The 14,489-nt window shown below is 46.0% G+C and overlaps 1 protein-coding gene across 1 annotated transcript in view; it reads right to left on the bottom strand.

Annotated features, from left to right (window-relative positions):
• The window catches only part of TMEM178B (transmembrane protein 178B), a 304,193-nt gene that overhangs the window by 216,576 nt on the left and 73,128 nt on the right, over positions 1-14,489 (bottom strand). Inside the window, exon 2 of the mRNA XM_077339863.1 lies at positions 12,400-12,513. Within this exon, the coding sequence (XP_077195978.1) occupies positions 12,400-12,513 (114 nt within the window). The remainder of the gene's footprint in view (positions 1-12,399; positions 12,514-14,489) is intronic.

The raw sequence follows: 14,489 nt of genomic DNA, 5'->3' as shown, positions 1-14,489 counted from the left end.
AGAACTCTAAAAGGTTCGTGAGACAATTTCTTCCCTTACTGAGTCCATGCTAATTCTTCATCTCTATGATTCTGTGATTCTATGATTCTATCTTGGAGTCATGGCAAAAAACTCATTGTTCAGAAGGGAACTGAAGACAAATCAGCCAGTATCATAATGCCCCTGTTCAAATCTCTAGTGTGGTCTCATTTGGAATGTTGCGTATAAATCTGGTCACCGCACCTCAAAAAAGACAGTATAGCATAGGAAAAAGGAAAGAAAAGGACAACTAAAATGATTAAGAAGATGGAGCGCTCTCCATATGAAGAAAGGTTAAAGTAGTTTGGGCTCTTTAGCTTGGCAAAATGTCAATTGAGGGCAGAGGTTTACAAAATTATGCATGGGACAGAGACGGTAGAGAAAGACGTCCTTTCCGCCCTTTCTAACATTACAAGAACTCAGGGGCGCTCAACGAAATTAAATGAGCAGAAGATCCAGAACAGATAAAAGTACTTCTTCACCCCCAAAAGTAATTAACATATGGATTTCACTGCTGCAAGAAGTGAAGGCAGCTACAGGCATAGACAGTACTTGAAACAAGTTGGTTTTTCCAGTTCAGATAGGCGTGGCTGGAGATCTCCTGAGATTACAGCTGATCTCCAGGTGACTGAGATCAGCTCCCCTGGAAAAAATGACCACTTTGGAAAGTGGTCTCTATGGCGCCATAGCCCATCGAAGTCCCGCCCCTCCCCAGGCTCCACCCCCAAAATCTACAGATCTTTCCCAACCCGGAGCTGGCGACCATATCCCAGTGTATAGATTTGAAGGCTCATATTTATAGACATTCTACAAGGTAAGAAACTGGCCTAGGGAGTAGGGAAGTTAAACTTACTTCAGAACTAATTTGATAGTCATCCACTCTCCCTGTGGAAAATTGTGAAGTGTCGTTCTCTGAGGGGCTCAACAGGAACCCAACACAGAGTTAAATTCAAGTGGGCAGCCGTGTTGGTCTGAAGTAGCACAATAAAATCAGAGTCCAGTAGCTCCTTTAAGACCAACAAAGATTTATTCAAGGTGTGAGCTTTCGAGACTGTCTGACTAAGAGTGCTTGCGCTCGAAACCTTGCACCTTGAGTAAAACTTTGTTGGTCTTAAAAGGTGCTACTGGACTCTGATTTTATTGTCCAAGTCCAACACAGTGTTATTCACACCCTCACCAAATTACCGTAGCGAGGATACTTTGGAAGAAACAATAGAAGTCAAACTGGCAAAAAATTCAATCCATCTCCAGCAGATGTGCCCATAGATATCCTGCCAGTGTGTACCATCTACAGACAAACATGGTGATACAATTCTTCTCTTAACTATGCTCCATTTTCCTAACAAGTTGTGCAAAAGCCCTTCACTAGCCTGGAACTCTTTCTGCCCATGCAGAAGAAAGGAAATATTTTCTCAGTATTTAAAGCCCTGCCTTTTTATGTTTCTGTAGGGGGCTGAATAAGTTAATCACCTTGAAATATTTTGCTGGTCAGATGTCACACTGTGGAGTAGGCTAGGGCATGGTGATAGGCCAATGCATAAATAAAATGATAAATCATTATGAAGCGGTCATTAAATTGATATATAATTCAAAAATGGTAGGAGCTCATGATGGAAGAGGGACATTTTATACCATACAGGGTTTTAAAAACACACACGCACACGCACACACATTGCAGTACACTCACCCTAAGAATGCGCTTATCTTTCTTGATTAGTCAAGAGACACAGAGGTACGCCCATCTTTCTCTCCGCGTCTCTCCCCAGAGAGTGAGCAAGAGAGACAGATACTGTCCCACATGCATATTAATAAAGCTATATTTTGACTGGCTGAGTGATTTGAAGTGATTAGCACTGGTGTGTTTTACCTGTCAACACTGCCACATGCAAAAAAAATCTCAGCTATTTCTCTATGGAATATCAAAGGAAGAACCTGGGAGCTTTTGAATCCTCTACCCCAGGGGTAGTCAAACTGCGGCCCTCCAGATGTCCATGGACTACAATTCCCATGAGCCCCTGCCAGCATTTGCTGGCATAGTCCATGGATATCTGGAGGGCCGCAGTTTGACTACCCCTGTTCTACCCCTTTAAATCCCCCAGAAATCTGGGTATCCTTTTATATGAGAGGCAGTGTGGGGTAGCGGTTAAGGAGCATGGGACTGTTTGATTCCCCCACTTCTCTTCAATGGGGAGCCTGCTGGGTGATCTTGGGCCAGTCAGAGTTCCCTGGAACGCTCTAAGCCCCTCCTATCTCACAAAGTGCCTGTTGTGGGAAAAGGAAGGGACGGTGATTGGAAACCACTTTGAGGTAGAGATAATATGGTGTGGTGGTTAAAGGACTGATCCAGGTTCAGCCCCCCCTAGTCTGCTGTGAAAGCTCACTAGGCAGCCTTCCTTAGCCCCACTGTGTCAATCTAACCTACTCTACAACGAATAAAATTGAGGCATGGGAACCAAATACCCTGCTCCTAATCTCTTTGGAGGAAGGGTGGAATACAAGTGTTCGGATAGATAAATGAGGAAGAAAGGCCATTTGTGCCCCTGACAAGTAGAAAGGAAGAAGAAAAATAATTTTTGGGACCAGACATTTCAACAGATCAAAATTCTCACTAATAGATCCCAGGATGAAGCATCTTCTGTAACACTGGGAGGAGCTGAGCTGCAAAGTGTGATCAGCTTCATACCTTGTTAACAGTCATGGTGTCCCCTAAAGATTCCTACAAATTTAACTGGTAAGAATTCTCTAACAAGATCCCTAGACGGTCCTGTTCAGTTCCCAGGATTCACTGAGAAGGGCAAATGGCCATGAAACCGTTTTAAGGTTTGTTCTCTAAGTGCTCCGGTTGAGGAAGACACAGGAGTCCTAACACTGCAGGGAGAGCTCATAGCTGGGAAGGTATCTCTAGGCTCGATACTCCAAAACACATTATGTCCTAAGAGCTTTTCCTACAGGGCTTTTCTGCACTCCATAAATTTAGTGTCATACTTACCCTCTGAGGACGCTATGTTCCAGCCACTCTGCATGATTTCACCAATCTTCCGCATCCAGCCAGCAAACTGCTTCCTATATCCGCCATTTTAAAGTGTGAGTTGGTGAATCCCCAAAAGTGGATTCACCAACCTAAAAAGCGTTGTGTTGAGCAACTAGGGTTCTCTTGTACACCTTGACAAATTATGTATCGATCCATTACCCATTGAGCTTTGCCACTGGATTTGACGTTGTGAGATGGTAAAATGAACTTGCAAATAATCCCTAAAGTGCATTGAAAGAGGATTGAAAGTGCATTATTCAGCCCCTGTGTGAAAGCATCTATCAAAAAATGGTGACTACACATACTGAGATAAGTGACATACATTGTAGTCCCCTAATATGCATGAAAGGAGCACTAGAAATGTACTGCAAGAAAGAGGAGGGGTTTGTTTATTTGATTGATTGATTGATTGATTGATTGGTTGGTTGGTTGGTTGGTTGGTTGGTTGGTTGGTTGGTTGGTTGGTTGGTTGGTTGGTTGGTTTCCTGACAATCCAGACAAGCGGCTCGGCGGGTTACAACATCGGTCCTCGAGTACAATAAAAAAACCCAGTAAAAATCCTACTAAAACAATATACAAGCAGCCCACTTTTCTCTACCCAAAGTAGTCTCAAAGTAACATACAATCGCCTTCCCTTCCTCCCTCCACCTCAGACATCCTGTGTGGTAGGTGGGGCTGAGAAAGTTCTGACAGGCCTGCTCTGTGAGAACAGCACTATCAGAGCTGTGACTAACCCAAGGTCACCCAGCTGGCTGCATGCAGAGGAGTCGCCAGATTAGAAGCCATCACTCTTAACCACTGCACCAATTGTCAACACGGTGAGAGTTTTCCTTTGAACTTCTGTTGTTGTGGATTTCATTGGTCCAGAAAGTGCTTGGATGTTTAGCGGGGAAGGGGGAGAACCTAAATTAAATAAAATTGTCTCAGTGTAGAATGTCGGCTACCCCTTTGTCTTCAAGCTGCGTTACCTTTTTAGAACCGCCCTGTCATTTTTCATGCCTGGGTCTCAACGCCCTTTCCTTTCGGAGATGCAGATTGTTTTAAGAACGCCGTAAAAAGGAGACACTGATGTGAAATGGAAGCAGCCGGCCTTCCAAAAATGTACTGAAACAGATCAACTCCTTTGGCTCCAACAATAGAATTGGCCACAACCAAACATGCTGTGCTCATTCTGCCAGCGGGTCATCAATAACAGCTATCAGGCAAAGAGAAGGAGCATGTAAACATGGGATGAATCAGAGTCAGAAATGTTTCCAAATAAACAGGGACACACACACACACACATACACACAAATATATTCTCTGATTTCCAGGAAGCATCAGCGACCGGTTTATAAATGTGTGCTTTCCAATGACACAGTTTCTAAACAAGCTATGAGCAGAAAAGGATGCTCAGTTTCCATAGCAATCCCCCAGTTGTTCCATGGCCAGATGTAGCATGTGCCCTGAATTTTGGGACATAAAGCCCAGCTGCTCATCTGTCATTCTTGACAGGAAAAGCTGAGATAGCAGATGTGATTCCTCAAGGAGGAAGGCTCGTTTTCAGCCCTAGTCCCATTTAGGCTATGGAACAAAGCAAAAACCAAAGGCAGAGGTCTTATCAGAGAGCCGAAAGAGTGGCACTGATGCTTGTGGGAAGAAGGGCAAGCCCCCCGCCCCCTGGATAGGACAGCGGGCATCGCATGCCATGTCTCTCCCTGAGACCTGAAACTCTTGTCTTATGTTTACAAAGTGAATCTATTAAACTGTCTTTGAAGTCAGGCTTCCTTCCCCGAACCCAGGCCAAAAAATAAGAGGGAACAAAAAGGATAAAATGAGCAAATTTTGCAACAAAAAGAAGGGATGAAAAGCAGGGAAATCAGTAACTAGGCTCCTGTCCCATGCAGCCTTCCATGCAGCTCCTGGAGTACCCCATTCCCCAGGAGCAACCAAATGACCATTTACACACTGGGAAGTTCACTGTCCCAGCTCCCATGCAGGAGCACAAATTGGGGGCGGATGAGGCTCATACAGCCAAATGCTCCATGTGGATGCAGGAAGAGGTGGGACAACCTGCCATGACTAAAACTCCAGCCTGCAGCCCAGCATGAAACCTCTAGCGCAGGGGTAGTCAACCTGTGGTCCTGCAGATGTTCATGGACTACAATTCCCATGAGCCCCTGCCAGCAAACGCTGGCAGGGGCTCGTGGGAATTGTAGTCCATGAACATCTGGAAGACCACAGGTTGACTATCCCTGCTCTAGTGCGTAAAAGGTCAATGAGAGACATTTTGGTCTTCATGAGAGGGGCCATAGCAGTCGGGCTTCTGTGCGTGGAAATATCATCTGGAGTTCAGCCCTAGGTGAGTGGCATGCTTCTTTTGAAACCACAGGGTCTTCAACTCAGAGAGTCTGCATTTCATCCAACCAGAGAATCTTCCCATCAGAGTCAACCTTTATCAAATCAGAGAATCGACTATTCTTCAAACCAGCTTGTGGGCTTCCAGGTTCTTCTTTTGGCAAGGCAGCCACCAGCAGGGGGAGGGAGGGGGGACGTGATGTATGCTGTCTTTTGGCAAAAGCCAAAGAAGAACGTACCCCTCTCTCCTTTCGTTTTGTAGGTCTGAGGATGACAGAATGGGAGCCCCTGAAGCAAAACACGGCAGTGCTTGGAATCACAAACAGCCAGGGCTTCGTGTACGGCCTGCCTGTGGATCTTTGCATCACTGGAGATTTGGTCTTGCTTTCGGGAAGAAACGAAATTTTTATTAGCCAGGAACATCTGGCAGGAATGTGCTTGTTTCTAGGATCCTTTTTTAGTCTTCATCTAATATCTTTCTCTCTTTTCCTGCAGAAAAGTCGGTCCTCTCCAGAGTCTAATCTCATCTCTACCTCAGGCAATTGGATACACTGGCTTGCAAAGGAGACTTCCCCGAGGACTTCAATTCAGGTTTGTGTTCAACAGCAAGAAAAGGGTAGACAGGCCCATATTGATCGAAGGTTCAACTCTTCTACTGCCTGAGGGTTTAGTGGTTTTTTTAAAGTCATCTCCATGTTTAGCTCCCCTTATTCCTACGGCATAGAGTGACAGAGCTTGATCTTCTTACTGAGCTCCAGTTTTCAAACTAGCCATAACATATGGATGCAATGAAAGGACATCAGCCAAAAGCCATACATTAAGGTCAGTGTGGGAATTCGGAACTGCAACTTGGCAAGAAAATGTGAGTTTAGAAAAAAGCCTTAAGGGATTAAAACAGTTAGATTAAAACTCTTTCTTTCTTTTCTTGAAGGGGGGGGGAGGAGAGGAGCCAAGCAGGGAGCCTCTTTCTTTTCTTGGAGGGGTGGGGGAGAGGATCGAAAAAGGCAGAGGAGGGAGGAAAAATCCAGGACCGACAGAAATTGAGAGAAATTAGGGGCTTCTCCTTTAAGCCAAGCGTGTCACATGACCAGGTGTAGCCTATCAGAGATTCTCTACCACGGAGCTTTCTTTCCCAAATGGATATTGAGGATTAAAAGCAGTCTGAGATATCGCACTATAAAGGTAGGGTCACACCGGATCAGTCCTTCTTGCTGCAGAAGGAAATTTTAAATCGCCCCAAATCCAAACGGAAATCGCATTCTGTGTAGAGGGCAGGGACTGAATCGATCTGGGGTTGGAATAAAAGCTCCGTGCAATTTACACCTAGGACCCAAGAAACACAGGTTCATATCATAAGAACAAAAGGGAGGCCATGTTGGATCAGGCCAAAGGCCCATCCAGTTCAACACTCTACATCACACAGTGGCCAAAACCCAAGTACTGTCCAGAAGGGCTATCAGTCTGGAGTCAGAACTCTAGATGTTTGGAGCCCGCCAGTGCACTGGTGCCTGTGCCTCCCCCCCCCCCCCCGCGGCATGGTGCTCGCTGCACCAGGGGTGATCGCCCACTTTGGTGGCCGATCACTCCTGGGCCCCGGTGCAGCAAGTGCCGTGCTGCGGGGGGAGGCACAAATGTGCAGTCATGGGCTGCTGTGCCTGCGCATTTACGCATACTAGAACACCCGAGCCCACACCTCCCCCCCCCCGGTCCCCATCCCAAAAAAGGTTGGGAACCACTGGACTAGATGACCCAATTCTTCCAACTCTATGATTCTCTATGAGTCTCTTCCAATTCTATGATTCTATGCCCCAACTGGTCTGAGAGGGGTAGTTCTAAATGTCCATTTATAAATAAATTAAAAAGTAATAAAGTACTGACCCTGCTTAGTTTCCAAGTTTTGACAAGCTCAGGCTATACTACACTATTCTGCATCCCCCAGAACTTCTCGCAGTACTACAATTTCCACAGTTCTCTGCAAAGATGGAAGTACTCCCATACCTGTTTAAGTATGCAACCTGCATACTTCCTGTACTCTCCATTGCTGACCCTCAGAGGTCAGAAATTGAGCAGGTTCCATTTGGCTTGGAAGGGCTCATTTCCCAGAGCAATGTTACTTAAGTCTGCCCTCTTACTTGGGAGTAAATCCCAGTGGGCTCAGTAGGACAATAATTAGTACACATGGAAATAATCATGCTGCCATGCTACAGTCCCATGAGGCATTTACTTGGGAAGAAACGCCACTAGACTCAGACATAATTCTTTGCAAATATGCCAAGGATCAGATGGTACGTCAGCAAACCACCTTGATATTTATCACCAACATGACAAAAGGCTATCCAGACCAACTAGTGCACAGGAAAATCTACTTCTAAAGTGCATTGAAAGTGTATTATCTATTGTGTGCAGAATAGGGGCTACAAAAAATACCCTTCCCCAAAGCAGCAATCTAGCCCCTTTTTATTAGGATAAACCAAAGAAATCATAAAATGGTATTCCAGTTTTTAGGTGCTCCAGAATTCTTCATCAGGCTAGGATCTGTAAAGAGTTTTGGAGCTTCTGCATGATTTCATCATCTTTTGTTTTGATAAAACCTATTACACGGTTTTTGTTTTTTGGATTTTCCTTTGGATTTCCATAATTACCCTGACATATGCACGAGTTCCATCAATGCTGGACTGGTTTTTAGCACTGGTTTTCCTTGAGGTGAAAGAAAGGAAAGGAGCCTAAACATTAACTTTTGTACATATCAAGTTATTAGATGCATTTTAGAACTTTGCTTGTATTCCAGGGGGACTTTCCAAGTCAGCTGTAACTGACAGAACTGGGGGCAAATGAAGTACAAACAGGAAACCAGCCCTGCACATCAAAGCCACTTGTGAATTATCGTGAGGAAGGGAAGACAAGGCATTTGCAATGCAAAGCGTGAATTAAAAATTGCACTTCCAAGTTCACAAGAAATATAAATCTGGAATATTTTATTTGCTTTTCAGATTTTATGTACTTTATAGATTTATTATTGGCTTCAGACATATCACTTGCAGGCAGCTCTCTTGTCTACCAAAAAGCACACAAACGTCCCATCAAATTGATGCACACGCTTGTCCCCTTTTATGGGTGACTGCAGCAATGGATCCTTCCCCCCCCCCAAACAACCAGAATATCTCCCCACCCTGCAAATTCACACTTTTGCATATTAGAAACTCTCCCTGATGGAGCCAGAAATACATTGTTTGTTATCCTTGGCAAACAAACCATCCCATAAGAATGTTTAACTCTGTACGATTTGGGGGAGAGGGGACTAAAACTAAAGGGCGGGTAAAATCTGAACTTTAAAACTTCCCTAAAACTAGACAATCAACCCCATTCATGGCCTGAACTGAGGATTACGTCACCATTGTGTTATTTCACTAGAGGTCATTTTGGAGTACCTGAAAAAAGAAAAAACATAGACTCTAAACCAGGGGTGGTCAAACTGCGGCCCTCCAGATGTCCATGGACTACAATTCCCATAAGCCCCTGCCAGCATTCGCTGGCAGGGGCTTACAGGACTTGTAGTCCATGGACATCTGGAGGGCTGCAGTTTGACTACCCCTGCTCTAAAGGTATGAACAGAGACTATGAAGGCCGCCCACTTCAGCCTGCCCAGTTCCTAAGAGAAGAATAAGAGATTCATCTCCATGATGCAAGGATCTCACTCTTGCTGTTTCCCCGGTGCTCTTTGTGCTTTCGATGGCCACGAGTGAGATGCTGATGGTGCTTTTGGTTTTGATCTCTGTTGTTTTCAATCATATCCTATTGCTTGATTCTTAAGGATGGATTTTGGTTAGTCTGTAACCGGTTTATAAACCAGAAATGATGGTTGCAAGACCAGGTATGCACATATTTTTCAGTGAATTACTACTGGTGCTGTGCATGTTTTAAGTTTGCATTCTTCCTCAAGGGCAGAATAAAATGGGAAGGAATAAATGCTTTCAATCAGAATCCTGTATTGCCAGGTAATAACTAAAATGCAGATACATTGCACTTTGTGCTCTATGGGGAAGCTAAAGTGGGGGGGAATCATGTACAGTTAGGACAAGGATATCTTCGGGCTGCTTCTACATTTGGGAGAGAAAAACAATGTTTGGTCCGGTAGCAGAAAGACCAAAGCCCAGGTTTCCAAGGTTTGAGCTCTCAATAGTCCATGTTCACTTTGTTTTGACTCTCAAAAGCTTATGCCCTAAAACTCTGGTATCCAAGGAAGTGTGCTGTACATTCAAAACATCATACCCTGAATAAAACTTGGTTGGTCTTAAAGGTGCCCCTGGACTCAAACTCTGTTCTGCTGCTTCAGACCAACATGACTCCCCACCTGAATCTACCTGAAGAACTGGTTGACCTTTCAGGTGTTACTGGCCTCCAGGCTTCTTCTTCCTCAGCAGACCAACACGCCTACCTGCTGGGAACTATTTTCTTGGGACAGGAAGTTTCCCCAGAGTTATTTTAAAGTTGTAATTAGGCCATTATCTAGTAATCATGCCCATTGAGGTTGGCAGAAGGGGTCGGTGGACATGCCAAAGCAGTCACCCTTGCCTCTGGGCCTCTAGAGTCTTGGCTTGGCTCTGTCCAGGCCTGGGTGCCTGGTAAGGCAGCACAGGTGGGCAGCTGGTGGGGCTGGTGGGGTAGGCAAGTGCGCCCCCCAGCTGCCCCACACACTCTGCCAGCATGCAGGGGGAGCAGGCACAGAAGAACGGAAGGGCCGGGGTGCTCAACAGAGGCAGAGCTGAATTCTGGAACTGGCAACCCCTGGGCAGGTATGCAGGGGCTGTGGCCACCTCATGGCCGAACAGCCCTTGGCAGGCAGTGTGGCCACAACCAATCCCAACCAATGGTCCTTTACCAGGAGAAGCATTGAATGGATTTCATCACCCCCTCCGGGTGCAGCAATGGAGAAACTCCAGGCGGGAAGGAAGCAGTTGCTCCATGAGACCAATTATTGTGGCCACGCCAGGCTGCCTCCAGTTTCTGCCACATCTTGTGTACCGACGGGGGAAGACTTCCCTCGCCGGACAAAGTTCACCCCAGCTTTTGGTGTGCGCACACGAAGCCAGGGAAGAAAGGTTGCACTGTGCCATGCCTCACAGCGGTGGTGGGAGGGGCAGTGGGGGGTGTTTCACTTCACGAAGGTGGAATAGGGTCACAATGCTATCCCACCATCATGGGAGTGAAACAAATGCCCCAATTGCTTCCGTAGCACCGCAAAGCACTATGACGCTGAATGGGATACTGTGTGACCCTGCTGGGACACCGTAGGCAGGGGAGAAGCCAGTCCTGGAAGGCCTGGCCCTTCTCTATATGTACTGGCCCGGCTTGGCATGGCCACTGATGGCACCCATGTTACAAAAGGGAAAAATCAGTGTTCCCTTAACACAGGGCATCGGAGGCCCCAAAGTACGCCAGGGCCAGGGCCAAGGCCAGGGCCAGGAGGAAGCCCGGCTCATGGCAACGTTGTGCATCAGTGGGAATTTGCTCCACTACTCTGTGAGCACCGGCCCAGTTTATCTCTTCCATGCATCATAGGTCCAAATGAGGCATATTCTACCAATAAGAAAAAGGTAGTCTGGTCTCATCAGCGGTTGCTGGACAGATCCCTTGGTCTGCCGTTTTCTCATTGGCAGAATACCCCCACTCAGGGCCAATTGCCTTCTCTTTTAAGAAATGAGAAACGGGGGGCCACAGGATGCATTTTATCTTATGGAAAGATTGTGCTCCAGAGAAAAAGTACCAGTTCAAAATCCATCAGACACTTGCAGAACAATTTATGCAGAATTACCCCTCCCTGAGCCCACCGAAATCAAATAAGTTTGCATGGTGAATTCATCAGTCCTTGCTCCCTGAATATTCTGACATTTCCAATGGTTCTTCTTTTTCCCCTTGTGTTTACTCAGAGCTACCAAAATGGGGTTTGTTTATTTTTCCACTGAATGATTCCAAGATTACCTCTTGAATTGATTATGCCATCACCCGCCTCTCTAGATATTCTGTTTGTTATAGACATGGATCTTCTACGGCTTGTGCTCACATGTCATCATAAGAAAATACATTTCTTCCCTTTGGGCATGAAAGCCCTTCTGCCATATCCCCCCTTGTCAAGGGGGAACAGGAATGCCTAATGTCAGCCACATATCCCAAGGGGACTCTTCTCCCGTGATGACCCGTTGTTGTTACAACGTGATGCCCATTGGCAATAATGACAACCAGCCAGTTTTCTGGTGGCCTTCGGTGTATTGCCCTAGGCAAAGAGATGGGAAGGGCTGATCAGAATGTGGCTTATAATGCAAGAGGAAAGGACTCTGGCTGAATAAGCACTGGTTGGAGAGGTCTAGGAGGTGCAATAGTCCAAGGGGAAATTGATGAGCCAACATAAATATGACCACCCACGCCAAAGCATAATTCCAAGAGAAAGCCAAGCACTTCTCAGCCCATCTCTGAAAGTCAAGGGAGGGAAAGCCAGGACTGCATATTTGGCCGCAGAGTTCTGCTGACCATTCATACATCATCTGCGTTCTTGCCGACATACTTAAAAGACCATCTTAACATGCCAGAAAGCACTGAGGCGGGGGGAGGGGGGGACATCAATCTATGTCAGCCTCAACAAATTACATATGCCTTCCGAATCATCTAGAAGGTTGCCTTTGGCTCCCAGGGCTCCAAGATCAGCAGGAAATTGCACACTGGCACTCACATCGCAAACAAAACTATTAGCATGCCAAAGCGGTGGCGACTGAATTCACCATCACGGTATCCGTTTGGTTTGTCTTTTCCAGATCTAATTCGGCAGCATCCCCAGCATCCCTGTGCTTGTCACCAACGTGGACCAGTGCCATGTTCCTGGCATGAGCCAGATATTTACAGAGAAGAGTAATACTGACATCACATACGATTTCTGATTCTCTTCCATCCCTTCGCAGAACCCAAAGAATGCTGGTTGGCTGCCCAACACAAAGAAATATGGAAAGAAAGGAGAGACTTACGTAGGGCGTGCCACTCATCCTGCCGGATGGTCTTGGTGAGATTGTAGGTGAGGTTCTTGGGAATGGTTGCTGAGGAGTAGTGGTACTTGATGTATGAACACTGGTCAATGGCTCCTGGGAAAGGCAAGAAGACATTGCAGAAACAGAGTTAGTTGCACAGGAACAGATTTCAGTGAAATCGGGGTAAGCATCCAGAGGTACGAGAAACCATTTTTGTAAATGTGGTCACAAAATGATGCGACACACATCCGTTTCCCTTGCTTTCAAAAGCATGGATGTTGCAAGGGGTTTTTCATATTTTATTGGGAGCGACAATATAAGCCAGCCTTTCTCAACAGTGAAAAGTGATTTACATTGCTGGTTTCACAGAGAGAGACTTGGGGTATTTCTAGGCTCCCTTTTAGGTTGGAATAAAAATCGGAGGGGTGGGTTAAGTCAAAAATCTGTCCATCTCTTTGATTAAGTGCTTTTTGGTTGGACGAGACAACCAACCCCTTTGCCATCTGCAGCCAGACCTACAACCTGATGCTGTTTGGTATCCTCCGGTTTAGATCTCTCCTACCACTTACCTTCATAAAAGGAGCTTTCAAGCTACCTTCGGTCGTGAAATTACATCTGGCATGAACTGCAGCGATATGCCACAGGATCAGAGGGTGAGTCAAGCATTATGCAACCAAATTGCTAGTTACGACAGAGGCGGGCGAGCATCTTCCAAAGTTACTGGAGGTGTTCATTGTTTTGCTTTCTGCGGGCTCTCCTAGACGTTCTGCCTCTGACAGCAATTAGATTAGACAAAGTCAAATATTATAGGGGAGAAAGCAAAATATTTACATAAGTACCCGTCTGCCCTGACAGCGTGATGGGCTCCGGCGTGTGCCTTTGCCATCTGGGCACCAAATGCACACCCGGAATGAAAAGTTCCCCAACGAAGAGCTGCACTTAAAAGGAAAACTACAGTGGTCTTTTTTTAAAAAATGCCCCAGCTCTCACTCTCTGTCCAATGAAATAATTATATGGGTAACAACCTTCAAAGTTTGGAATGGATCTATATGAAAAAAACTCATGAGGACTTCTGTGTCATGGTGACAGGGTGACTACTTAAGCTGGGGTGCTCCTGAAATCTTTCCCTGAAATCGGGGCTAAAAACCTGGGGCACGTTTTTCTTTCTGAGGAAGTGAAGGAGTCAAGGAGTCCATGCTTACAAACTTAGCTACCATCCTTGAGAGATGGCACTCAGGCTCCCGGCAGGGTTTGGGGATGCAGAATCGGAACTCTGAAACAGCATGGTGGGCACAGTCACATAATGGCTGCAACAAAATGGCTGCCACAGAAGGTGGAGGCAAGACAAAATGGCTGCTGTTGCTTACCTTCAGTTATACTGTGAAGGCCATTGTGCTATGGTGGTATCTGCTGCCAAAGCAACGTTTTTTTAAAATCTGCACAGCAAATCAAATCTCAATGGCCAGACATAAGGCTTGCTGAGCAAAAGCCACGCCTGGCCACATCCAATTCCTACAAACACTTGTCAGGAATGAAGAGAGGTGTCATGGCACCATCTTGGGGATCTCTGTAATAGACTAACACATGTTCTTTCGTTTCCATTTTGATTTGGGAAATCCATTGGATTCTGACTGAACAGTCTGCTGGGTGAAATCAACTGTGCTCTGAGCACAAAGAGGTAGCATCCTTCCCCAAAAGAAGAGTGGGGAACAGCTCTGACCGGTGGTGCATGCTGCACCCTTAGGAGTGGAGGCATGAATACTGGCATGCACAATGGACAATACGCATCAATTTATTTGCTTCCTTCCTTCATTGATAGCATGCTTTTCTCCCCAATGGGGACACAAAGTGGTTTGCATTGTTCGCTTCTCCTCTGTCCTCACAACAACCCTGTGAGGTAGGTTAGTCTGAAAGTGTGTGACCAGCCCAAAGTCACATCACAAACTTCTATGGCAGAGGGGTGGTTTTAATTTGGTTCTCTGATATCCTCTAACCACTGCACCACACTGGCTCTGTCCTGCTGTATACCAAACCAGCTGTGGTTATGCTCCTTCTTGTGTTGCCTCCTTGGACGACAGTGGCTCACTAAG

The sequence above is a fragment of the Paroedura picta genome, chromosome 5, assembly GCF_049243985.1.
Source record: "Paroedura picta isolate Pp20150507F chromosome 5, Ppicta_v3.0, whole genome shotgun sequence".
Taxonomy (NCBI): Eukaryota; Metazoa; Chordata; class Lepidosauria; order Squamata; family Gekkonidae; genus Paroedura; species Paroedura picta.
Note: the sequence above shows the minus strand (reverse complement) of the source record. Positions and strands in the feature narration are given on the sequence as shown.